General features: G+C 38.9%; 1 protein-coding gene across 1 annotated transcript in view; it reads left to right on the plus strand.

Annotated features, from left to right (window-relative positions):
• Positions 1 to 25,609, plus strand: part of LOC126194520 (leucine-rich repeat serine/threonine-protein kinase 1) — a 405,923-nt gene that overhangs the window by 252,270 nt on the left and 128,044 nt on the right. The window contains exons 7-13 of the mRNA XM_049932772.1: positions 151 to 287; positions 11,047 to 11,200; positions 14,177 to 14,309; positions 20,570 to 20,742; positions 20,826 to 21,020; positions 22,435 to 22,614; positions 24,201 to 24,346. Of these exons, the coding sequence (XP_049788729.1) occupies positions 151 to 287; positions 11,047 to 11,200; positions 14,177 to 14,309; positions 20,570 to 20,742; positions 20,826 to 21,020; positions 22,435 to 22,614; positions 24,201 to 24,346 (1,118 nt within the window). The remainder of the gene's footprint in view (positions 1 to 150; positions 288 to 11,046; positions 11,201 to 14,176; positions 14,310 to 20,569; positions 20,743 to 20,825; positions 21,021 to 22,434; positions 22,615 to 24,200; positions 24,347 to 25,609) is intronic.

The raw sequence follows: 25,609 nt of genomic DNA on the forward strand, positions 1-25,609 counted from the left end.
GGTGTTTGTTCCTTTGTTATATGATTTTGATAGAAAGTATTTATAAGGAGAAAAAAATTATTTGTCAGTATCTGCAATCAGTGTCTTTTATTTCTTATCTTCAAGATGAACTTGTTTTCTGATGTGTTGTTACTAATTGTTTTGATGCAGAAATTCCCAGTGCTGGTCAAACAATATACAGTGGAAAGATGGCTGCCTCTACATGCGTGCTGCATTAATGGGCATACACATGTCATGGAACTTCTACTTAAATACCAGTATCCCCCACACATAATGCAAAAATTCAGGTGACTATTTGTATTTCTTTGTGTGTGTGTGTGTGTGTGTGTGTGTGTGTGTGTGTGTGTCAGGGGGGGCGGGTTCTTTTTATTTTAAGTTAAATTATGTGATCATGCTGAGAACAAGTGACGGGGTTGCCTTTGTAGGCACAGTGACACAGTGAAGTATTAGTTCTTAATTCATCTGGTATCACTTACATATGCATTTGGCAATAATCCTCATTCAGTACAGAAAAGAGGATTTGGTACATGTCTTTGTGTGAGATTGATTTTTTTTCCCCGGTGGAAAGTTGAAATGTCATCTGTCATCAAATAAAAGTGAACAGCATCCTTTAATTCAGTGACTGTTCTTGATAACATATTTAATGCATGTCATATTGATTATAGATTTTGTTGTACCAGTTTTGCGCTTGTGAATAGTTTTCATTTGTAATCATAAAACAACTTTTTACATTTAGATTTATTAATAATGCCTTTTAGATAATAGTTGGTGAACTCTGGTGTTTCACATTACAAGGTTTTGTGTGCTGTCATCGAACACTAGTTGATTGAGACATTGTAGTTATTTTTATTAGGTTTCATATGTTTATTACTTTTATTATTATCTTCATTCTCTTGTTTGTTTTTTTATTCCCACTTCCTACTGATCATTGTGTCTAATACGAGAATTAACTATTTTTATATCCCCTTTCTTCCTGTAGTTTTTCTGTGTTCACTTTTCTTATACATTACTGTCAAGTGAACACACCTTTCTCTCCCTCCCTTTACCTTTTCACCCTCCATGTCCCTTTCTGTTTCTTCTTAATTTCCCCCACCATTAATCGTAAGTCTTGATACTTTTCACTTACCTCCTCCCCACCTTTTATTTTCCTTTACACACCACAGACAATCTCTTTGTTGACTCCATCTCTCATCCTTCCTCCATCCTCTGTTGTGTCTTTCTCACTGTTCTCCTTCTTCCTTCATCCTCCTTGTGTCCTTTCTATTAAACTGTCAGTGAGACGCTATTTATTTCACTTGAAATGAAAGTAAAATTGTGACAACATTTTGGATATCTGCAATTTATCAATTGCTTGAATTGGAACAGTTACACCTGTACTGAAAGATATAAAACGTGAGGGCTATATGTCCCTTTTTCTCTTTTTCTGTTACTGCAATGCAGATATTCATTGTATGTCAGATTAATAAAGAAAGAAAGTTATTGCAGCAAAAAAGCATTGTTGCCTTTCATAAATTACCGGTATGTGGAAATCTACATTGTCGTAAACACACTGGAATGTAATAAAGTACAGCTGATACTTCTCCCATCCCAAACGCTTTTTGTTTGTTTCCTTTTCTGAAACTATGAGAGGTATGAAAAATACTCTTGGAAAATAAATGGATGTGGTCCAAGTATATGTACATACAAAACAAGGCTGGAATTAATCTATGGCCTGTATGATGCTGCACACAGAAAGGATTTTATAAATAATTCAGGGATGCAACAGATTGATTATTGATGACTAACTGACAACCTCAGCTGCCGAAAGGTGTTGTTGATATACCTCGATGTGGACAGCTGAAAATGTGTGCCCCGACCGGGACTCGAACCCGGGATCTCCTGCTTACATGGCAGACGCTCTATCCATCTGAGCCACCGAGGACACAGATGAATAGCGCGACTGCAGGGACTTATCCCTTGCACGCTTCCCGTGAGACTCACATTCCCAACTGTCCACAATTCTACATATGTATTGAACCTTATAGACATTTGCCCACCCACTCATTACTTGCGCACGCTTTGGCGATTCCCGTAAGAGTTTGGGCAACCTGTGCGCATTCCCACAGACGAAGGTCAATGGCTGGGTAGCCTTTAACTATATATACGAAGATAGTAACTTGTTCTCGAAAGAACAGTTACTGTTGATGACCGTGCAGCTTTTCTCTGGAATAAATGATGACTAACTGACAACCTCAGCTGCCGAAAGGTGTTGTTGATATACCTGTCCACATCGAGGTATATCAACACCACCTTTCGGCAGCTGAGGTTGTCAGTTAGTCATCATTTATTCCAGAGAAAAGCTGCACGGTCATCAACAGTAACTGTTCTTTCGAGGACAAGTTACTATCTTTGTATATATAGTTAAAGGCTACCCAGCCATTGACCTTCGTCTGTGTGAATGCGCACAGGTTGCTCAAACTCTTACGGGAATCGCCAAAGCGTACGCGAGTAATGAGTGGCTGGGCAAATGTCTATAAGGTTCAATACATATGTAGAATTGTGGACAGTTGGGAATGTGAATCTCACGGGAAGTGTGCAAGGGATAAGTCCCTGCAGTCGCGCTATTCATCTGTGTCCTTGGTGGCTCAGATGGATAGAGCGTCTGCCATGTAAGCAGGAGATCCCGGGTTCGAGTCCCGGTCGGGGCACACATTTTCAGCTGTCCACATCGAGGTATATCAACACCTTTCGGCAGCTGAGGTTGTCAGTTAGTCATCATTTATTCCAGAGAAAAGTAACTGTTCTTTCGAGAACAAGTTACTATCTTCGTATAGATTGATCATTGTTAAAATAACGGCTTAAAAGTGATGTTTGGAGAATATAGTGATCTGTAATAGTAATATGTGAACTCAATAATGTATTTACTGCGTGCAATATGAAAATACCAAGAAACATTGTTTTCTGAGGATAAAAGTCGTAATGACTCATTAATAATACATAAGAAAGGAAATTGAATTAGAAAACTATAAAATTACAGAGAGACATTACGGCTGGCCAGTATTTAGTTTCAGGAGCTGAAATGTCAGTACTGCTGTCAGACATATGTAAATTAGTGTTCCAAAAGTTAGGGACAGCTTTACGCTTCTAAATGAGTCTGTTGACAGTACTGAATTTCATCTACTGGAGGTGAGTACCTGTTAGCCATGATGTCTCTTTGTAATTTTATAGTTTTCTCCAGTGCTTGATTTGTAAAAAAAAGAGGTAAATGCACTGTGATCTTCCACAGGATATTTTTGAAATTTAGACTTCTTAAAATGTTATTGTAACACTTTTCTGAATATTTTAAAAGTATGAATATCACATTTGTTCTGGTAGAAAATAAAACTCCGATATGAACCATCAACAATCTTTTATTACATGTTTCATTAATTAAGTTAAGTGTTCTCAATTTATGCTGTGTTACAAAAAACTAAACCACAGTAAGGTGAACCCATGTAAATTTGAACTATAAGGTACTGAAAAAGGGAAAAAATCTTAAATGCTTCTTAGCATAAAGTTTACAGAACTGTCCAAAGCTTTAAGAGGTTTTCATTGTCCATCCTTCTATCTTTCCTTGCTGTTGGTGCCCATAATGGAATGCTGCCCATGAAGCAGCCAAGATTCCATGTATCCTGAAGGGTCAAAACAAGTCAGTGGCAGGCCATCTCACACTGCCAGCCACTGCATACATCTGGGTAAAGCACAATCTAGTTCCACATTAAGTAGGCATAATTTTTCATCGCTTCAACCGCAGCAGAAGTTGTATCATATCGCATCTCAAAATCTGCGGTTCTGCTTTTTTTTTTTTTTTTTATCAGTGGTACTGGTGCAAGGTACCTTTGCACATAGTCACAAATTGAGTACTTGTTTTTGCTCATAAATAGTGGAACAACTGTTTTTTTTTTTTTTTTTGCTGTGACTTACAAATACAGTTAGATCCTCGTATACATCTGCAACTACGTCAATACTTTACAAGCTTTCTTGTGGTGTGTGGTGCAAGGCTATTGGTGTGCCATTTAACTCCTATCTAAATTAAAGTTTATCCGAATAGGCCATGAAGGCCCAATGGTACCAACCAGCTGCCATGTCATCCTCAGTCCACAGGCATCACTGGATGTGGATATGTAGGGGCATGTGGTCAGCACACCGCTCTCCCAGCCTTATGTCAGTTTCTGAGACCAGAGCCGTTACTTCTCAATCAAGTAGCTCCTCAGTTTGCCTCACAAGGGCTGAGTGCACCCCGCTTGCCAACAGCACTCGGCAGACCAGATGGTTACCCATCCAAGTGCTAGCCCAGCCCGACAGCGTTTAACTTCAGCAATCTGACAGGAACCGTGTTGCCACTGCAGCAAAGCCATTGGAACTTTAACTACTGTACCTATTCCAGTCACAAATGGTTCGAGGGAGGAATGATTGTTGGTAAGACTCTGTGTGAGCTCAGAACTGTCTGATTTTACATTTGTGGTTTGTGGCATTTTCACAAGATACACATCAGAGGAAGCAATATATATATAGTGCTTGACTCTTTTAGAAACATACTCTCTCAGAATTTTAACATTAAACCATTCCATGATAAACTACACCTCTCTTGTAGCAACTGCCACAGGAGTTGGATGAGCATCTCTGTGTTTCTTTCACACTTAACTAAATGAATGTGTGATGAAACATGCTGCTCTTTGTTAGACCTTGTTTATTTCTTCCATCAGTGGTACCTAGTAAAGGTTCCTGATTGATGAGCAGTACTAAGTATTTTGTCTACATTGGTGGCCAACTGCCCATCCCTAAATCAAGTGTTGATCCTCTGCTGGTCTTCCTGCATTTCACTGTAATATTTATACTATATTGTGGTATAGTGAACCGTGCATGCTTTACTACGTGGTGAAAGTCTGTTGAATAAATATTACTTTGCCCCAATTAATTATAGTTAATGAAATTAATCTATGAAGTGGGACTTCTTCACCAAAGTGCAGCTTTGATTTTACGAAAGAGATTAATAATTACTAGTTATTCCAAAACACCAGATTGCGTGGAATATGCACCACATCTAATGTCAAGCTTGCCAAACATTTTTTTTTTCTTTTATGAAATGAAGACATAAGTATTTAATACAGTCACACACAGACATCAGGAATTACTTTACTTCCTTTTTTTATTCTTTATTGAGAACATGTTTACAACAGGTCTTCAGCAATTACTAAGCATCAGTTAAAATTGATGTATTTCTGCAAATGAAATATGTGTGAATAACAGGCATCAACTCAAAAACTAAGTGCCTTTTTCAGTACTTTCTGCCATTCCAAAGTTTACTCCAGTGAATCTAACGAGCAACATGGAATATGTATAGACTCTTGCATTACTTCACATGCATATTATCTCTGGCTAGCCGGTAACTGATCAGCAGATGCAGTGACTTCTCTATCTACAACAGCATCACCTTCGAACCGCCTCAAGATGATTTCAGTCTTATCTACTAGGTCATTTATGTATGCTGTGATCAGTACTGGTCTTATGACACTCCCTCGCAGTACACCTAAAGTTACTTTTACATCTGAATACTTCTCTTGGTTAAAAATGATATGCTGTGTTCTATGTACTTCAAACTGTTTAATTTAATCCCAAAAATGGCCTGACATTATGCATCCTCCTATTTTGTGCATTAGGCGATAGTGTAGAATTGTGTAAAATGAGTTCTGGAAGACATGAAACAAAGCGTCAACCTGGTTGCTGATGTCTGTGACTTCTGGGACTCACAGATAAAGAGAATGAATTGGGTTTCACACAATTGTAATCCATATTTGTTCCTGCAGAGGAGATTTTCAGTCTCAGGAAAGGTCATAGTAAGCAAGCATAAAACATTTCCAAAATTCTGCATTACTGATATAAGTCTGTAGTTGGGTGCATCTGTTCAACACCTCTTCTTGGACATGGGATTGCCTTAGCATTTTTCCATTTGGAAACTATTTGACACTCCTGAGACCTGCATTACAGCACTGTTACAAGATGAGCAAATTCTTTTACATACTCTATGTAGAATCTTACAGTTACGCCATCAGGTCCAAACACCTTCCTCTATTCAGCAGCTTTAGTAGATTTTCTATCTGATGGTTAAATATTTTGATGCAGATCCTTTTTGCATTCATGCAATGAATGAAAGGAGTAGCTACATTGTCCTCCAGCACACAGTTTTGGAAAAAGGAATTTAATATTTTGGCATCTCCTTCTCATTCTTTGCTTTTAGGCCATTATGGTCTATTAGTGTCTGGAAAATGGTTTTTACCTCTTCACGTATTCAACATCAGGCAAAAACTATTTGAATTCTTTGTCAGATTGCTAGGTGCTATTTTACTTTTTTTAAATTCTTTGAACATTTCATGCGTAACTCTCCTTATGTTTAAGTTTGGCTTCATTCAGTTTTCTGTCTGTCTACAAGGCTTTTGATGTGTTTAAACGTTCAGTGAAGCTCTCTTAGGTTTTGGAGCAGCTTTATAACATAAATGTGAAATTATGGCAGGTTTTTCTCATTTCTCCAATTTTCCGCAGCAAACACCTGTCTAAGACATGTTATACAAAACTCTTGAACTTTGTACATTTACACTGAGTGTCTTCACTCTCATTGCTGAATGTTTGAGCCTCACTACTCAGGTAATCTGAAATCTGTTTCTTGTCACACTTACTTAGCAGAAAGTAAATAATTTACGAGTAAAATAGACCACTTACTGAATAGCAGGCACACACGAAAGAGAAAGAAGACTTGCTAACTTTTGGAATCAATTTTTCTTGAGCTCCAGTGCACACACACGCGTGCGCTCTCTCTCTCTCTCTCTCTCTCTCTCTCTCTCACACACACACACACACACACACACACACACACACACACACACACACACACACACACGCGGGTGGAGTGAGGGGCAGGGGTGGCACCCAATGCGTATGTGTATGTGTACTCTTTCTCAAGATAGTATCAATTCTCAAACAGAGCAAGTTCTTCTTTTCTTCTGTGTATGCCTGTCAATGACTCAACATTCCTGGTATTCAGTGAGTGGTCTTCTTTACTCCACAATTATTTACATTCTACCAGAAATATATTTATTTAGAAGATGTATTTTTCTTCCTTTGTTTACATTTTGCTATTGACCCCATGGTCATTTATATTATTGGTTTTATGGATCCTTGGTTTCCTGGTCTTCATTAACGTAACTGAAAATTTTGAATCTGTTAATTTTGTTATCATAAGATCTAAGATATACACTTGTGAGTCAGTTATCTTACTAACTTCACAATGAAAGTTCCATGTAACAGTATGTATAATGATAGTGTGTTAACCAAGAGTAATTTTAAACTTAAAGCATAAGGTTATGATCTCTGTTTCATAGTTTTGTCCAGTGTTTAGACTACTGTTTTGGTTTTCAACCCATGAAGTGCTTTGCAGTAGCCATTTCCATTGTTATCTGTTCGAAGCCAATTGCTTCAGGTGGTAATAGCTGTTGTGTATCTTTTACCTTTCCTCATTTGTTTGATGTATTTCTGCTTAGGTCTTCCTTTGCTGTTCAGTCCCTCCACTGTATCGACCTATATTAATTACGCCATACTTTTATGCTTTGGAGTTGACCTATCCAAGTTTTTTGCCTCCTCATTATTATAACTCATGGATCTAGTTTCATTCCAATTCATTGCAGCACTTCATCATTTCTTTCCCTTTTTGACTCAAGATATCTTTATGATTTGATGATACATACATTTTGGAGGCTTCAGTTCTTCTTTCCTGTGGTGCTCCCACTTTCCATATGTCCTGTTGTACAACAGCATAATCCATGCAGATAATTTCAATTGATTCTTTCCTGCTCCTAGATTTTTCCTGTATTAAATAAATAGTTTTATTTGACTGTTCCTTGACACTTCTGCTTGTTTAATTCTAGTTACATTTTCAATTCTGCTCCCACTATCAGATGTTATCTTACTTTGTAAGTAAGTAAAGTTTGATACGTTCTCCATTGTCACTACATTCCAGACAGTTTTTAGTTGTATTTTTATTTTACTCACAAATAATAATTTTTTTGTTTGCTTAGCATTAGAAATTGTTTGCATTCCTGTATTGTTTCATATTTACCAACATCTCTCTCAGCTGTTCGTCACTTTCTACCAATATTTCATTTTCAAAACTCAAACATGTAAATACTCTCTCTTTGGATGTTAATGCCTGCACCATTGTAACACTGAATTATAGTGGTGATAATAAGCATCTCTGTGTTTCACCTGTTCCTGTTTTGGCACATTGTTCATGCTAGCCAAATTTTACTACAGCCATTACTTCTTCGTATGTATGTATATATGTAGGTAAAGGAAGTATTAAAGATGACAACTCACCACATAGTTACAGCATTGAGTCATTGCTAGGCAGATAAACAATATTACGAATATTCGTAAGCTTTCAAACAAATTCTTCATCAAAGTTAACAATACATATGCAGATTACATTGTTCCAAGTGGTTGCATTCAGGCAGCACTGAAGCTTGAATAGGACAAAGGGTTGTATCAGGTGCAGTGGGCAAGGGTGTGTAGGAGGGGAGCAGAAGAGAAGGTTGTGGAGGTCTGATGGCTAGGAGGAAGAGGCAGCGGGTGCATTAGATATGATTGTGATTCCAGTGATCTAGTTCATCAGAAATGATATTGTAAAAAAAAATAAAAAATAAAAAAAGTGTTTCAAGTGAGTAGTGAGCAATCCAAGGCAGAGAAAAATGATGCTTGGGAAGCTGTAGTACACTTTGAAACAGCAGGCAGCTGTTCTGCATGGAGGGGAAGTAATGCTGTATGTTGTGTGCTTTTTTCTGTTTGTCATTCACCACAGTATGCTGATTATAGTAAATCACTGGTGATGTGCAGATCACTGTTTGAATTTTTGCTTGCCTCCTGCAATTATTCATTATTTAACATTAGTGATTTCTGGAATGGTGTGGGACTAACATATTTATGGAATATTGGACTTTACTAGAAAACTCTTGTGTAAATATAAATGAAAGGACTTGCTGCTGAGGCAACTTTCCTTGTTTAGATATTAAACTTCTTTCAGTCTGAAGTGTTAGTTCTTGTTGGCAAACTTACTGTTGTAGCTGGTGCTCAATTCTGGAGTCTGTGTGACAGTATCAAGACAGAATCGAAACTTCCTAGTTGTTTGATTGCTTGTTTGTCAACTCCATTTTTGATAGATGACAGCTTACCCTTCATGATTTTTTTCCCTTTCGTCAGATACAGTAACACAGGAATTACTTTTTTAAAATTTGTTATAATGCTTCATGAATCATTTTTGTTGTCAAACATAGTTTCACTATTGAATGTTCCCTAAAACATTATTTTCATTATTGTTAACATCTCCTTGTATCTTATCGTGGTTTTGTCTTTTGTGGCAGACACAGTTTTCAGATTGTATAATATTTTGTTTTATTTCCTACCAAAATTCCTAGCAGAACTGGCTATTAACTGGCAATTCCAAGTTGGGAGGACACAGTGAGGCAATGAGTAAAAGAGGTATCAGCATGGTGTTTTGTTTAAAAGACAAAGCCAAAATCAGGGCAAACTAAATTGTGTTCAAATATTGTTAATACCTTAGCATAAGTTAAATGCACGATGAGAGCTGATATTGCAGCACTAGCACAACAGGTGAACTTCCAGTATAACCTTTGTCACTGGCAGTGTTGTGAGGTGTTGTTGATTAGCTAGAGAAAAGGGTGTACTACAAACACTATGGTGGAAACTGCTGCTCAGTCAATTGACCCTGGGCCAGAGAGTGCTGGCTACATTGCTAGTTGGGATAAAGTAAATGCCATTAACTCAAAGTATGTTGTGTGATGAAGTGCCATGATTTGCAACATCTAGTTCATCAAGGGAGAGGCTGCTTCACTTTGTAAAACCATAAAGAAGTAAGATTAAGATGAGCTCATGTTATCAGAAGTTACTTTCAATATATAGTTACTAGAATAATGAAAACTGCATTTTATGGCCTTCCACTTCTTAACTATGCATTTTCTTCCATAACTTTTCTGAGCTTCATCTTGTCAATGTGATTAAGTTCATGCATTTGTATCCATTTTTTTTTAAATTTCCAAATTACTTGAATCTCACTTCCATGAAATTTCATACAGTGGCCAGAAGTGGAACTAGTTAAAACAGTTATGCAAAGATTTTGTTGTAATTACTGTTTAGACAGATTCTTCTAAAACTGTATTATGAAGAAAAAACAAGATTAATATTAAACAAATTTTCAATTTTGTTCAGGGATGACATAATGCACAGCATTTTTTTTTTTTTATGATGTCATTAACGTTTGATTCTGCAGTGTGTCTATGATCGTATTATGCCACGTAGTTCTCAATCCAAGTTGTTGAAGTTCATTTCTTTTCATGCTTCCCAGAAGTACTTGAACATGTCTAACTTTGACTAAGTTTTTGCAGTTGTTTGCACTTTTTATAAAACATAGCAGCTTTCACTATGTGCCAGAGACTAAACAGTAGCCCAAAGGTCAATGAAAGTAATAATTTCAAAAAAGTGAGCAAAGTGGTACCTGACAATGGTATCAGCTGCATGATCACTACATCAACTGATAGATAATAAAAGGTGATGTACCTACATTTGACACTGAAGATGGACCTTTTGCCTCACAAAAATGGCATCATCACTCTTAAAATGAAGTTACAAAATCTCATGAACTGTATTTATAGTTGCTGCCACAGATGCCAGTTACTATCAGATTGAATTCATAGTAAGTTTCTGCTTATCTCATATGCTGATAAATAGCATTCTGTATACATATTAAGAACAAGAGGCTCACATTAGGAACTAAAGGAATACTTGCAATGTAGATGTAAGTAAAGATTCCTACAGAAGAGGCTCAGCCTAGTTTTGATATTAAATTTACCTCATGTGTTAGCTGTAGATACTTGTAAGTTAGTTTCGTACGTTGTAAGTAAACATTATTTTAGTGTTTAGTAAAATTGGCATACTTAGTTATATACTTATTTCTATATCCTTTAGGGATCACACTGGTGAATGGGAATATGAGATGCCTTTTGACATTAATATGCGTGATGTAACTGGCCAGAATGTGTTGTATGTTGCTTCACTTCTTGGAAATTACAAAATGGTTGATCTCCTACTGAAATTTAGAGTCAAAGCATACCGTGTAAAGGTACGTATTCTTTACCGTTGGATTGTTCGCAAATAGATAGATATTCACTTAATAGAGTAATATTGCTTGTAACTGTGTTTGTATGTATCTTATCAACTTGCTTTGTTTTTAATTTGTCACTGCCATATGCTTCTTTTATTATTATTGTGTTCTCCCTCTATCTATGCCAACTACTCCTTAGAATTTCATTTAACTCAACAGTCATGGGTGTTCATGGATATTTATACAAGAGGATGTGAGATTGTGAAATTGCTGTTTTTGATACCAGAAAATTTGAACAATTTCTGGTGGTTATTAACAAAAATAACCAGTTGAAGTGAAAAAACAGGAAATAAAATGTAAAAACTCTTATTGAACTTATGCCACATATAACACTGTTTGCTTAGAAAACTTCACGTATTATCATGTTGGTAGATTTATTACAATTATTTTCATGCCATCCTGCTATGTTTTTGGGTTGCGTGGGTAAGTGTAACACATGCCAACATTCAGTTGAGATGAATGTGGGAAACTCCCTAGTTCAGACACAAATTTTGTGGTGCAGCCAACTCTTTTTACAGCCTAGAACTGGACCAAAATAACAGCGTATTGTGCTGTGTTGGACCTCATAGAGATTTAGATGATCACATCTAGAAATGAAGATCTTCTCTACCTTGATTTTTCACACTTTTTTCCTCTCTTCTAGCACAGAAATTGTATTTTTTTTTCTTTTAATCTGATACATTTGGGTCCTTAGATGAAATACAGATGAATGCATCTACTGTATAGCAATAGTAAAACTGGATGTTATTTCAGCGACCTTTGCTGGGACTTCTTTGGCCACATACAAATGGTGAAATACTGTTGTGATTAAGCTATACAGCAGTACTAGCAGTACTAGTAGTAGAAGAATTTCTTGTGGGAATTGGGGATAACACTGAACAGGTATACTACAGCCATGTTAATTTGTGCTGGGAATAGACACTGAGATTCGTGCACCAGTTTGTTCTAATGGTCCCTTTCTGGAGCTCAGTTAATAGTTTATGAGAAAAGAACAGAGAATGATTTTGAGAGTCTGTTTTGGCAGTATTCTGCAAATATTCACTTCCAATTTGAATGCAGGACAATACTGAAATTGTTGCTGTGCCAAATAAAAGGCATAATTTCCTGTGTGAGAAGTCTATACCTCAGAATCCAGAAGGGGACAAATTCACTTGTACATTCGCCCACTGCCAGCATTTGTCCTGCTTCTCTCTACTTTTCCATAGCTAATGTGGTTTTTCCCTGTCACTTACCAGTCATGTTTGTCCTTACTACATAGGGCCACAATGGCCTCTCCCATCTTTGCCTGTGGCCTTTCTGTCTCTGCTATTGCATATTTGCTGTAGCTTTCAACTAACATCTCACTTTTGCACCCATCCCCATTCCACCCAGCCTAACCAGTGGTGTCCTCCACACTGTGCTGCTATCAGCCATCCCCCCTCTCCCTTCCATTTTTCTCTTAAGTCCGTTATTTCATGAATACTGTTTAACTGAATTTCAAGTGTGGTGTATGCCATGACCTAGTAGAAGGATGACTTTAGGAACTGAAAGTTTCCTTACTGTTTGTAAAATTACATGCACCATTAATGTGCCACTATTGTTGTATGAAGGGCAGTTATAATTATCACCTAAAAAAATCAAATAATTCATTTTATGTTTCTTGTCAGGTACACATCTGCAGTCCTGTTCAAATCCCTGCATCACACTAATTAAATATATGGCTAGAGGAGTCAAAACAAAAATGACATAGTCCATTGATAAAGTGCAGTATTGTCCATAAATCATTTTCTGGATTTGAAAAGGAACTCTATGCTGGGTCGTTGAAAGTGTATGGAAACAAATGTACCATAGTTTATGACACTGGTTAGGGGGATACAGACACTTCCACTGTAGTCAAATAAGTTTGTGTGTTGAATAATTAAGTGACTGGCCATTTCTCTGTGAATGAGAATTGCAAGAGAAGTGGAGGCCCTGTTGCTCAAAGATCAGCATATCACAATTGAGCTGGTAGTTCAAAAAGTGAAAATCAGTCATGGATCCATTTTCAGTGTCTTCCACAAGATGATGAATGAGCTTACACTCATTCAAAAAGCCTGCTAGGAAATTTTTTTAGCCACTTCAGGGCAATCATGATGAGTTCTTTAGCTGCCTAATCACTATGGCCAAATGCCTAGTGTGTCACTATGACCCTGTGACAAAGCAGCAAAGGAAACGATGGAAACGTATCGATTCAGTACCACTGAAGAAAAGTAAGGGGCAAACCATTAGCAGTCAAGACTGCGCTGAGTGTTTTTTGAGACTGCCGTGGGTGATGCCACCAGATTATACTCATGAAGGTCAAACTGTCACAGGAGTATAGTACTGAAATCTCCTGATGAGGTTACGGGATACTGTCAAGACGAAGCATTATAGGAAGCTGTTCAAGGGGGGTAGTTTTTGCCCCTTGGCAACACCACAGCCTGTAATGCACAGAATCTAGTCACCCATGCTGTTTTTTGAGCTATTAAATTATGCCTCACTTCATCCTCTTCTCCTGACATGGCACTCTGTGATTTGTTCCTCTTTCCTTGGGTTAAGAAACCACTGTGTCACAGGCATTTCCACAAATACAACAAGGTGATGTTTGAAGTGGAACATTTCCTGAACAGCCAGAATACAGACATCTATTGTCATTGTCTCCAGAAACCCATCCATCCATCATGGAAAAAATGTGTTGCATTAAATAGTCAGTATGTAAAAAAGGACTGACACAATCACCAAGTTTCATGACCACAACTTAATATTTTGTAGGTGATGATTTAAACTTTATAGTTACTCCTCGTATTGTATGTGGATCCCCTTATAATAGTATTATGATCTTTTAATATGATACTGCTGACACTGTCAGCCCCTGGTCTTGACTATAATATTTGAATTGTCTTTGCTCATTTATTAATATTAATATTATAATTTCAGTCATTACAGAAAGATGATGAGAGTGATCCTGGCAGAAGTGGAGAGATTGTTAGCCCAACAAGGAGGCGCATTTCTGATGGAATTCAGTCAATCATGGCTCGTCTTAATCTCAGTCGGGCTGGAGAAAATCAAGGTAGTTTTTAAATTTAAATCTGCCAGTCACAGTTATACTGTCACTCATTTCCCCAAGTTTTATCTTCATCTTCTTCTGCCTGACTTACCCTTCAACTTGAGTGTCAGTTAATGTTTGTTTGTTGCTGCCAGTAAAATCTAATCTCCATTAATATCTAACAATGAAAACAAACACTGCTGCATATTTATTCATGAATGAGTCCACTGTCTCAGTGTAATTTCTGCATGATAAAACCAATTTAAAAAGCACTGTAGGCTGTCCATTTTATTATACAAGATGCCTTTGTTGCACCATGTATATACATTACTGGTCACTTCTGGCCTTTAGCCATTTTCAGATGTATAGTGTTGATGATGTATGTGTCACATTCAAAACCCACATAGTCTTAAATGTGACACACTCATCACCAACACCACAAATTTCAAAATGGCCAAAGGCTGAAATTGGCCAGTAATGTGATTTATATGCCGGGTGCAATACAGGCATCTTGCATAATAAAATTGACATTCTACTATGGTTTTTAAAATTGTTTTGTGATTTAGAAATTGCTAAGTGTAATGGAGTAAATATGTAGGAGAGCTTTAGGTTGCAAGCTACTTGATTAATTGGGTCTTTAGTATTTTGCTCTTGAGGCAGACAAAAAGAGCAGGGAAATACTTAAGGAAAGAGATCACATACTGAAGCATTGAGTTGTTGACAGGCTCAAATGAAAAAGGAAAAAAAAAATCTAGCCTTCAGAGTAATCCTTCTTCAAGCTAGATTACAAATACACACAGAAAACAAACAAATGCATGCATGTGCACAAATTATAGCATGCCTGTGCCTGAACGTGCACACGCGCCCCAATGCCTGTGCTGCATTTCAGCAAATGCACTACACTAGTTTGTGGTGAGGATTGTGTCGGGTGGGATGAATGGTGGGATACAGAGCCAGGAAAAGATTTGGGGATGTGTGGGAAACAGCTCAGAGGAAGGTAGCCAGTTTGCTGGCTAGTGACCTGGAAGAGAGGGGTGGCATGTGCGCGGGCTAGGCATGTGTTACAAGGTAGTTGGAGATGCTGGGGATCAGCACATATTGAAGGTTATGTGGCAACATGGTTGACAAGATGGAAGAAGAGGAAAGTGTTGGGTGAAGGGCATGGGGACATAGGATTACTGGAGATTGATGCCAGGAGAGTGACTGGAGTGAAGCATGTATTGCAAGAGTCACACGACGAGGCCCATACAACAGGTTTAAAGTGAACTTGCTACAGCTTGTTTAATAGAAGTGACAAAACCGTATGGTTATGCATTGAGTTTTATAAAGTTGACTTAGGACATGCCTTGTTTTAGGCAAACATTTAAATAATATTTTATGTTCTGAAGAAGACGTTATTACTAACGTTGAAACCTACGTAAACGATAAAGTTAACCTGCAACTGTAGACTGTATATTCTTATATATTGCAAGAGTAACTACATCTGCCTAGTTCAGAACAACCGGTGATGGAAGGAAGGATCCAGATGGCGTGGGTTGTGAAGCAGCCATTAAAATTGAGCATGTTATGTGAAGCTGAATGTTGTGCTACTGGATGGTCAAGTTTGTTCTTGACAACAATTTGGCTCTTGACAACAGTTTGGCTGCGGCCTTTCATCTTGGAGGACAGCTGGTTGGTAGTCGTGCTGACATAAAAAGCTGTCCAGTGTTTACAGAAGAGTTGGTATATGACTTGGCTACTTTCGCAGATGCCCCTGTCTCTGATGGGGTACGATAAGCTCCAGGTCCCATCCGAAGAACATTGGGCCTTTCAGCACAAAAAAGGACAGCCATACACAACCTTGAAACATATCCCAATTTAATCATCCTTCCTGCAGAAAAAGGCTCCTCCACTGATGTAATGAGTCACCGTGTCTACCTGGCAGAAGGCCTCCGACACTTTCCCATCCCAGAAGCCTGGGTTCGATTCCTGACCGGGTTGGGGATTTTCTCTGTCGGGGGACTGGGTGCTTGTGTTGTCCTCATCATTTCATCATCATCATTTGTGACAGTGATTAGATTGGATTGTGAAAAAAATGGACTGTGTAAAAATTGAGACTTTGTACGGGCGCTGATGACTGCACAGTGGAGTGTCCCATAAACCAGTCATCATCATGATCATCATGATCATCATCATGATCATCATCATGATCATCATCATGATCATCATCATGATCATCATCATGATCATCATCATGATCATCATCCCAGAAGTCACAAGATAACCTCCCATCCCCATTGAAATGCATAGACTCTTTCCAGAACCTCTCCCCCTGAGTCCACCTTTCTCCTTAACCGAATGAATTCTTCAACACTCACCTTCTACATCAGGCTGTTCCAGCTCGTCAGCTCCGTTGTGAGCCGCGGAGCGCTCCCTGCTCCAGGGAGCCGTGTTGCTCGCTGTGACAGTTCAAGTGGGCCGGCACGTGGCACGGCTGGCTAAGGCAGGCAGCAAGGCAAGCGTTTAGAGGTGCCAGCCGCGTCTTACAAGATTGAAAACCTCATACTCTTAGCTGCTAAGACGTGGTGACATGCTACATCAGGAAATACCATGTTCAGGAAATAAGTAAGAAACAACTGTTTTACAATGAATTGCATACTAAATTTATTGGGCCCCTGTAGCTTGACATTTTCTTTTCATTACAAGATCGGAAATATCAGGCGTCAAAGTGCTCGCAGCGTTAATGCGGAGGTTGGTGTTAATTGTTGCATCCTGAAGAAAAGATCGTTCCTAACTTTTTACTCGTTTAATTGCTGAGAAAAGCTGCTCACAACAACATGTAGATCCAAACATGCACATAATTTGAGCGGCATTGTTGTGACACTTGGAAAATGTTTTTTTCTGTAATGAATGATACCATCGTGACAAATCCAAAGTGTTGTAGTACCTCTCTCTCAACAAAGTTGAATTTTGCAAATCAATAATCTCCAATTGAAGTGACGATGACAAGTCATTGGCGGAAACTGAAAAAGGAGTGCTGAACACCTTAAGTTCCATTTCCAAACTAGTGAGGTCTCGGAATCGTGTTTCAAACGACGTGATGAGCTGCTTTAACTTTGCTTGGTAATCGCCGAAAGTAGTACCTTCCGGTAGTTTTAAAGAAGCAAGACGATTGAAGAACGTTAAATGTCCATTACTCATCTACCTCTCAAAGAAACGTAACTTTTCCATGATCGCTTTGATCTGGCTGTGCACGTCAATGATTAGCTGCCCCTTGCCCTGCAATGACAGATTGAAATTATTCAGATGTATAGTTATGACAGCTAGGAACGCCATTTTATATCTTTCAGACAATGCATTTCTTTCCCTTTCATTTCGAGAAAAAGGGATATTTCCTCACGAATGGCAAAGAAAACATCAAGAACTTTTCCCCGACTCAGCCAACGAACTGTACTGTGGTAAGGTATATCCCCATACTCCGCTTTCATATCTTTCAGGACTCCTTTGAACTGGCGATGATTCATACCGTGACGCCGCACAAAATTCACACAATTTACGACATCTTTCATTACGCCACCTAGATCTACTGTTTCAACACACAGTGCCTCTTGGTGAATAAAACACTGAAGAGTCAAAATGTCTTTCCCGAATTCGTCCCTCAGTTTATTGTTCAAACAAGAAGGAAAACCTTGGTGATGCCCGATCATTTGTGGTGCACCGTCTGTCGCTACAGAATGGAGCTTACCCCACGGCAAATCATATTGTCCACTGATTCACAAACAGCTTCAAAAATGTCACGCCCTGTTGCAGTGTAATCGAGTGGTACCACATCCGAGAGTTCTTCAGTTACTTGCAGCTCCATGTCGACGCCACACACAAAGACTGCAAGCTGAGCACAGTCCGAAATGTCGGTGCTTTCGTCAAGTGCTAGCGAAAATGCAACAAAGCGCTATGCCTTTTTCCTGAGCTGTATCTCTAAATCCGCTGCCATGTCCAGGATTCGACGACACATTGTTGGCTTTGACAGGCAGACCCCTTCAATTGCCTGCACCTCCCTTAGAAACAAACATTCTGCAACTGCTACCAAGCATGATTTTACGAGTGGTCCCAACGAAAACGGTTTGCCACTCGTCGCAATGATGTTAGCGACCCTTGCTCGAATTGCAGATTCAGTAGTGTTTCCTCCGCTCAGATTCACCTGAAAATTATAAACGCATTACAGAACACGAACTATGTTGCATGTTTTGATACCCTCTGTATAACGAAACCGTTTTTAAACTTACGTCTCCTGGTATGTCGTTCTTAAGCCTGGCTACCAGTTCTCTGCGTGCAACGCCTTGTACCTGATCATAGTGCGCTGTGTGAAAACGTGTATAATGTCGTTGTACATTGTGCCTCTTCGCAGAATGAAATACTTTATGACATAGAAGAGACTGCGGACGACCATCCCTCTCAATGAATAGAAAGGTATCCTCCAATAGAGGTACAGGGCTCCCGCAGCTAGTCATAGCTGTCATTGAACATGGATTATTGCGTCAGTTACGGCTGCATGCGGCCAGGGGGCAGTGAGTTTGCTTTCCCCCTCCACGTGGGCTCCGAGCTGCCGCAGTGAGCGCTCCGGAGCGCTCCGGCTCCCTGGAGCTTGGTTGGAACAGCCTGTTCTACATGCTCTCCAAAATCCACAAATCCAGCAATCTTGGACCCATTGGAGCTGATTGTTGTGATCCATCTGAAAGAATTTCTGCTCTTGTTGATCAACACCTCCAACCATTTGCCTGAAACGTAGCCTTCCATTTCAAAGACCAACTCTATGTAGTGACATTCCACCATCTCCACCCTGTTACCTTTTGGATCCCTACTCATCACTGTTAATGCCACCTCCCTGTACACCAACATTCCTCGTGTCCTTGGCCTTGCCGCTATCCAGCACTACCTATCCCTTCATTTGAATGGAAAGTATACAAACAAATCCACGGCGCAGTTAAGGGTACCCTTCTCACACCCCTAATCCCCTGACATCACCCTCATGAATCAACTACAAAGGGGTATTCTGTGGAAGACCAAGGTTTAAGACCTATCTGATCCACCAGTCTAGCACTTCTGGCTCCAGTCCTTATCCTACACCTTCAGAGGCCAGGCCAACTGTGAAAGCAGTCATGTCATGCACCAACTCTGCTGCAAACACTGCACAGCTTTTGATGTCGGTGTGACTACCAATCAGGTGTCCATCAGGACGAATGGTAATGACCAAACTTTTGCCAGGAACAAAGTTGACCACCTGGCAGCACAAAAATGCAGCTTAGCATAACACACTCAATTTCAGTCGCTGCTTCCCAACCCAGGCCATCTGGATCCTTCCTTTCACCAACAGCTTCTCTCAACTATGCTGATGGGAGTTATCCTTGCAACACATCCTTTGCTCCCAGAATCATCCTGGCCTCAATCTCCAGTAAACCCAGTGTTCCAAGTTCCAACACCCTCCACCCAACAATTTCTCTTTCCTCCATCCTGCTGCCCTTTACCATTTCATGCTCACACATCACCTTAGGTGTACACCACTCCCCGCTAAGCCCGTGTACTTGCAACATTTCCCTTATGTACTGCTAGCAGGCAAACCAACGTGTGTGTGTGTGTGTGTGTGTGTGTGTGTGTGTGTGTGTGTGTGTGCGTGCAGGGGGGGGGGGGAGGGGGGGATGCTCTAACTCAAGAAAGGATTACTCCAAAAGCTTGCCAATTTTCTTTCTACTTTTCGATGAGTGGTCCCCTTTACTCCTAAAGTATTTACATTCTACCAGAACTTTCCTATAGCTTTAAGGAAAGAGAGCTTGATGAAGATTAGGAGGCATAATGTCTGAGAAAAAGAAATAGCACTGAAATGAAATGGAGGACATCACAAAAATGAAGCTGGAGAACTGTAAAACAGAGGTGATGAAAGAACAGACACTCACTTAAACACAGCAGAGAAGTAGACCTTCAGTCATCTTCATCTGTTAATCTACACTTACTGTGGTTGTTGCGCCATCATAAGTTAATTTCTTTGTTCAGACTTTTGCAGTAGTTAATACTTAATTCTGGAACTCTGCTTTTGCCCTGATACATTTGAATCTCTCTGCACAATTTCTTATCCTTTCAAGATAATGAAATACTCATCTCGAAAACATTCAGTTCTCTGCATTTGAGTGTCTCTGTCATGTGTGCTGTAAGCTTTGAGCAAAGTAAGATACCATCTTGTTCAAAATAAGAGTATCATGTTCCACTATTAATCTTTGCTTAGAACACATACTAATAATTCAAATTCATTTCAGGTCAAGCTGCCAAAAATGACTGCATGCTAAGTCCTTTACAACTAAATATATACTGCAGCAACAACAGTGAAACAGCTCTTCATGTTGCTGTAAGAGGAAAGCATTATGAAGTAGCCAGTGCCTTACTGCTTTGTGGAGCTGATCCAAATTTAGCGTGTCGAATGTCAGACCAGGTATTGTATATGGGACCATTCATATTTGTGACAGATACTGGACTTCTAAGTGTCTCAGTGCCTTTAGAATGCTATTTTTGCAGGTATCCTCACCTGACACTGAAGACGTTGGTACTATTAGCAGTTCCACTGCACTTGTTGAGGCATGCAAGAATCGAGATATTGGCATGACAGATCTTCTTCTAAGGCATGGAGCTCGTGACGATGATTGCAAGGCACTTCGTGTTGCTACACAAAATCGTGATGACATTCTTACTGCCAAACTGCTATCAACAAAGGTTGGTAAATTAATACTGTTCACAGGCAGTATATTCAAATGTGACATAGAAAGAAATCCAAGCAGTTGAGGCCTTCGAATCAACTGACATATTACTCTTTGTGTGTATGTGTTTATTATCTTCCCACAAAATCACTAATTACAGGCTTTAGGACATTACTTTCTTTGAATAAATATACCTGAACGTTTTAATTTTTTTATTTTTTGTGTTTGTTTAAGAAATACATAACATATCTATATGGTAATTGCACATTTGCTTATTGAAATTGTTATATTCAATTGTGAGGCTGTTATTAATCTGAAGAGAGAACATGAAAGGCTAGGATTCTACTGTACTGGTACAAAGAGTGAAATATGTGGAGGTATCAGGGGAGGGATGGGAGCATTATTAAATCTGGAACAATAACTTGTACCTGGAAGAAATGGAGATGCACCTCCGAAGGAGATCACTTTGCAAGTTGCAAAGCTTGATAAAATCTGAAGAATTTATTAAACCACACTATAAAAGCCATACAAACAACACTAAACTTCATGCACTCTCATAACATATATATTCTGTGAATAGATTTACTCTAAATGAATACAAGGCATGTAAAAGAAGTTGCTAGGTGTCATCAAAAGAGAAATTCTAACACTTTGTGGAATGAATTAATGTCCACCTTCTTTTTCTTTGTTACTTTTAAAAGTTGCAATAAAAAGCTGGAGAAAAGGCTCCAGTCCATATTAGGAGAGCGGTAGGTGTGGAATTGTAAGAGTCCTGTGTACCTTGCTCATACAATATTGCCAACAAGAAAAATTGGATCTTTTTGTGCTTCATAAAATTTCTGCTAAGTTCACATTTCCCTCGCAGAGCTAACAAAGACAAATAGCTGTATTCGGAGTGGTGCTGTGACCAAGGAGTTGTGTATAGGATCCTTGGTTCAGCATGATTCATCACTCATTATCACTCAAAATGCATGCTTTTATAATGCCTGCTGCCTTAATATCATTGCTGTCGGGCATTGCTTTGCTAGTGTTTTTCACTTGGCTACAAATCTCCTATACAGTATGTTAAACAGATGTATGCAGGTTCTCATAATCTACCGCTGACTGCATTACATGACTGCCCTACACAATAAAAATAAAAATCATATTCACCAGGAGGCAGATTCAAATCCTATTCTTGTCACTTTGATTCAGAGTTTTACTTGGTTTTCTCTTACTTACATCAGGCATATGAGTGGTGTCTTTGCAAACAATACTGTAAATTCCTACGTACTAACTGTACTCTTAGAGAACTTTATATACAATGAGGAGTTAAATCCTAATACAGAAGAATAAAAAGAGGCTGTAGTGCTAACAAATATATGTATGTATGAGCTGTAATGTTCTGAAATTCAATTAACCATTTTCTAAAATCTTTTGTTTTATATTAGGCATACCCTGATCCCGAATACAGACTGAATAAAGCAGCCATGACAGAAGAAGGAATTGGTTCGGTGTCACACTTAGGCCTCAGCAGCTTAACATACAGCTCACTCTTTCCAAATACAGCTGTAATGATAAACTGGCACAACCAACAATGTGATCTCGCACAGCTACGAAAACAGTGGTTGGTGAGTAGTGTGTTCTCTTTTCTTTCATTGTTAAAAATAAATTGCTGTTAAGAAAAGTAAAGCATCCAGAAGACATGTTCAGATGTCAATATAACTTCGTACATGTACACACCAGAGATGGCTACTTGAATGTTTAAGAGTTGCAGTTCTAGATAGAATAACCATCAAATGCATTAGTGTTGTTTGTGTTTGGTGTTGCTACCAGGTCTGAACGGTGTCAGACATTGAGTAATCACTGTGAAGGACACTAAGATGCTGTGTACTCTTGTGAGACAGAGTTATCAGCACTTGACAGAATTCGATAGAGGACCCATTGTGGCTCTTTACATTATCCAGATTTGTGAGGCATTTGGGATGTGACAGTGGCCTGATGTCAGACCGCATGGGTAAAGGTAGGCGCTGCTTGGAGTGGCCGCGTGGTTTGAGGTACCACCTCAGAGACTGCACGGCCCCTCTTGCCGGAGGTTCGAGTCCTCCCTTGGACATGGGTGTATGTGTGTTGTTCTTAGCATAAGTTAGTTTAATTAGTGTGTAAGTCTAGGGACCGATGACCTCAGCAGTTTGATCCCTTAGGAATTCACACATATATGAACATTTTTTGTAAAGGTAGGCATAATCATTATCAAGGTTCCAATCGATTAAGTCGACCACGACAAGAAAAGATCACTATAATATGCGGCAGGTACATTGTAACCCCTTGACATCTTAATCTGCCATCTGAGAATAAGTAATGGTCTCTGTCACATTCTGTATCATCCCGCACCATTAGCCAGAGACTAGCAATAGCTGGGCCAAGGAATTCCATCCAACACACAGGCTATCATCAATACCACAAGACAAATACCTGTGTTTGGAGTGGTGCTGTGACCAAGAAGCTTGCAGTGCTGGTGAATGGCATTGTATTGTGTTCAGAAATGAATCATGGTTGTGCACTACCCGGATAACCGTCATCTGCAGGTATGGTGACATCCAGGGGAGAGGTCTCATTATTCTAATGCTTTGGAGTGACATAGTGGTGTTACTTCTGGCAGTGTGGAGTGGGGAGTCATCGGGCATGACTTCAGACCACAGCTGGTAGTGATTGATGGAACTCTGACGCCGCAACAGTACCTCACTGATATTGTGCATCCTCGTGTCTTACATCTCTTGCAACAGTATCGTGATGCCCTTTTTCAATAGGATAATGCTTATCCATATGTGGCCAGCGTTACTATGAATTGTCTGTGTGAGGTACTCCTATGAGCAGCAAGATCTCCAGTTTTTTTCCCAACAGAACATGTGTGGCACCAGCATGGATGTTAGCTCTGTCCTAGTGCCAATGTCCAGGATAATAGTTGTGGACCAGTTTGCTTCAGGAAAGGATACAATGGCTTTATAACACCCTTCCCAAGTGAATCAGAACATGCATCCAAGCGAGAGGGATGCAGTGTCGTGCTGATAAGTGGGTATTGCCAAGTTCTTTGTAAATTAGACCCTATCCACTTCTGAGTGCTTCACTCATTTTGTCACATAGTGTATTTTCCACCTTCATATTCTAAGCTTATTTTCACCAGCACAGTTTTAATATTTTTCTGATTTTTTTCTAGGTTGATGCAGCTCTGAATGTCAATCCCAAGCTTAAATTAAATCCAAAGAATCAAGATATTGTTCTCTACGCAATCACAAGGATAGACTTGTCAAAAAATTCACTTACGTGGTTACCTCTAGTCATTTTTCAACTTCATAGCCTCAGGTATGTTAAGAAAATTGTATGTTTATTTTTTATTTCCATAGTACCACACGTGTACAATGTGCTGTGTAAATTTGATTGAGCATGAGTGTTTCAGGGACGTGGAGTGGTGAAAGTATGGACTTTCATTTATTTCACATACCACTGCATTCAGTATTCTCTTGGTATAGGATTGGTGATTTGCTCTAAGATCTCGCACATGAGTCTGATCTGTCTGTCAGATAATCTAGGTTTTTAGGAAGTGTCCATTACTTTTTCTCAAAGGTTCCATTGTCTATTACACCATATGGCCTTAATATTATCTTGAAAGTGAGCTGATTTGTCAATCAGTAATTCACTCCTCCGCTTTCTTTCTTATGACTAGTATTCTTTATACAAGCTCCACAGACAATACTAGAGTATGTTCTTTGCAACCTAATGCTATACTAATATTTTACAAATAACAGATAACAAAATCAGTTTTTGAAAAATTAGGCTCCTAAAATTTCTTCAGTGGCAATGAGTTATTGCTTTTGTGTGTACTGGACTTATTCTTTTATTTTAGACTTGCAGCACTAATTCAGTACTTGACAACTGTGGTTATTCTGTTCAAGAATACTGACCATCTTCCATATATTAAACTATGGAAACTCCAGGTAGAAATATCAACAATGCAGGAAAAGTGTGTGCGTGACGTGTGCTTACTTCTGTGTGTGTGTGTGTGTGTGTGTGTGTGTGTGTGTGCGCTTTATTGATAAAAGCTATGGCCAAAAGCTATAAGTGACTGTGTTTTAATCATGCCTGTCTGCAACTTGATGTGTCTTCTTTACAGTAAGTAGCAATCTGTCTTTTCTTAGATTGTTCATCTTCTATATATTGGTAGATATGACTCTGAAGGAACTTAAATGTTTTTGTAGTGCAATAGGTGCTCATATTGCACAGGCATTATACTCAAATAAGTAAGTAAACAAGTAAAAGTTAATGATTAAGAAATTAACACAAGGGAATCTACGAAAGCATAGTTTAATTTGTGGTTAATTCATCAAGTGACATTGTCTCTAAGTGTTGAACACTTTACCCTAATCTGTAAACTATAAAATAATTGTAGGAAATCCATAGAATAATCCTGAAAATATGGGATGCATTGAGTTACATGAAAGCCAGGAAATAAAAATATTAATAGGTCCAATTTTGCAAAAGACAACATTATAATTGCTTGAAACATAAGCCAATACATGAAGTAGGTTGCCATATATTAATTAACATTACTGAAGAATGTCTGAATGA

Source organism: Schistocerca nitens, chromosome 1, assembly GCF_023898315.1.
Source record: "Schistocerca nitens isolate TAMUIC-IGC-003100 chromosome 1, iqSchNite1.1, whole genome shotgun sequence".
NCBI lineage: Eukaryota > Metazoa > Arthropoda > Insecta > Orthoptera > Acrididae > Schistocerca > Schistocerca nitens.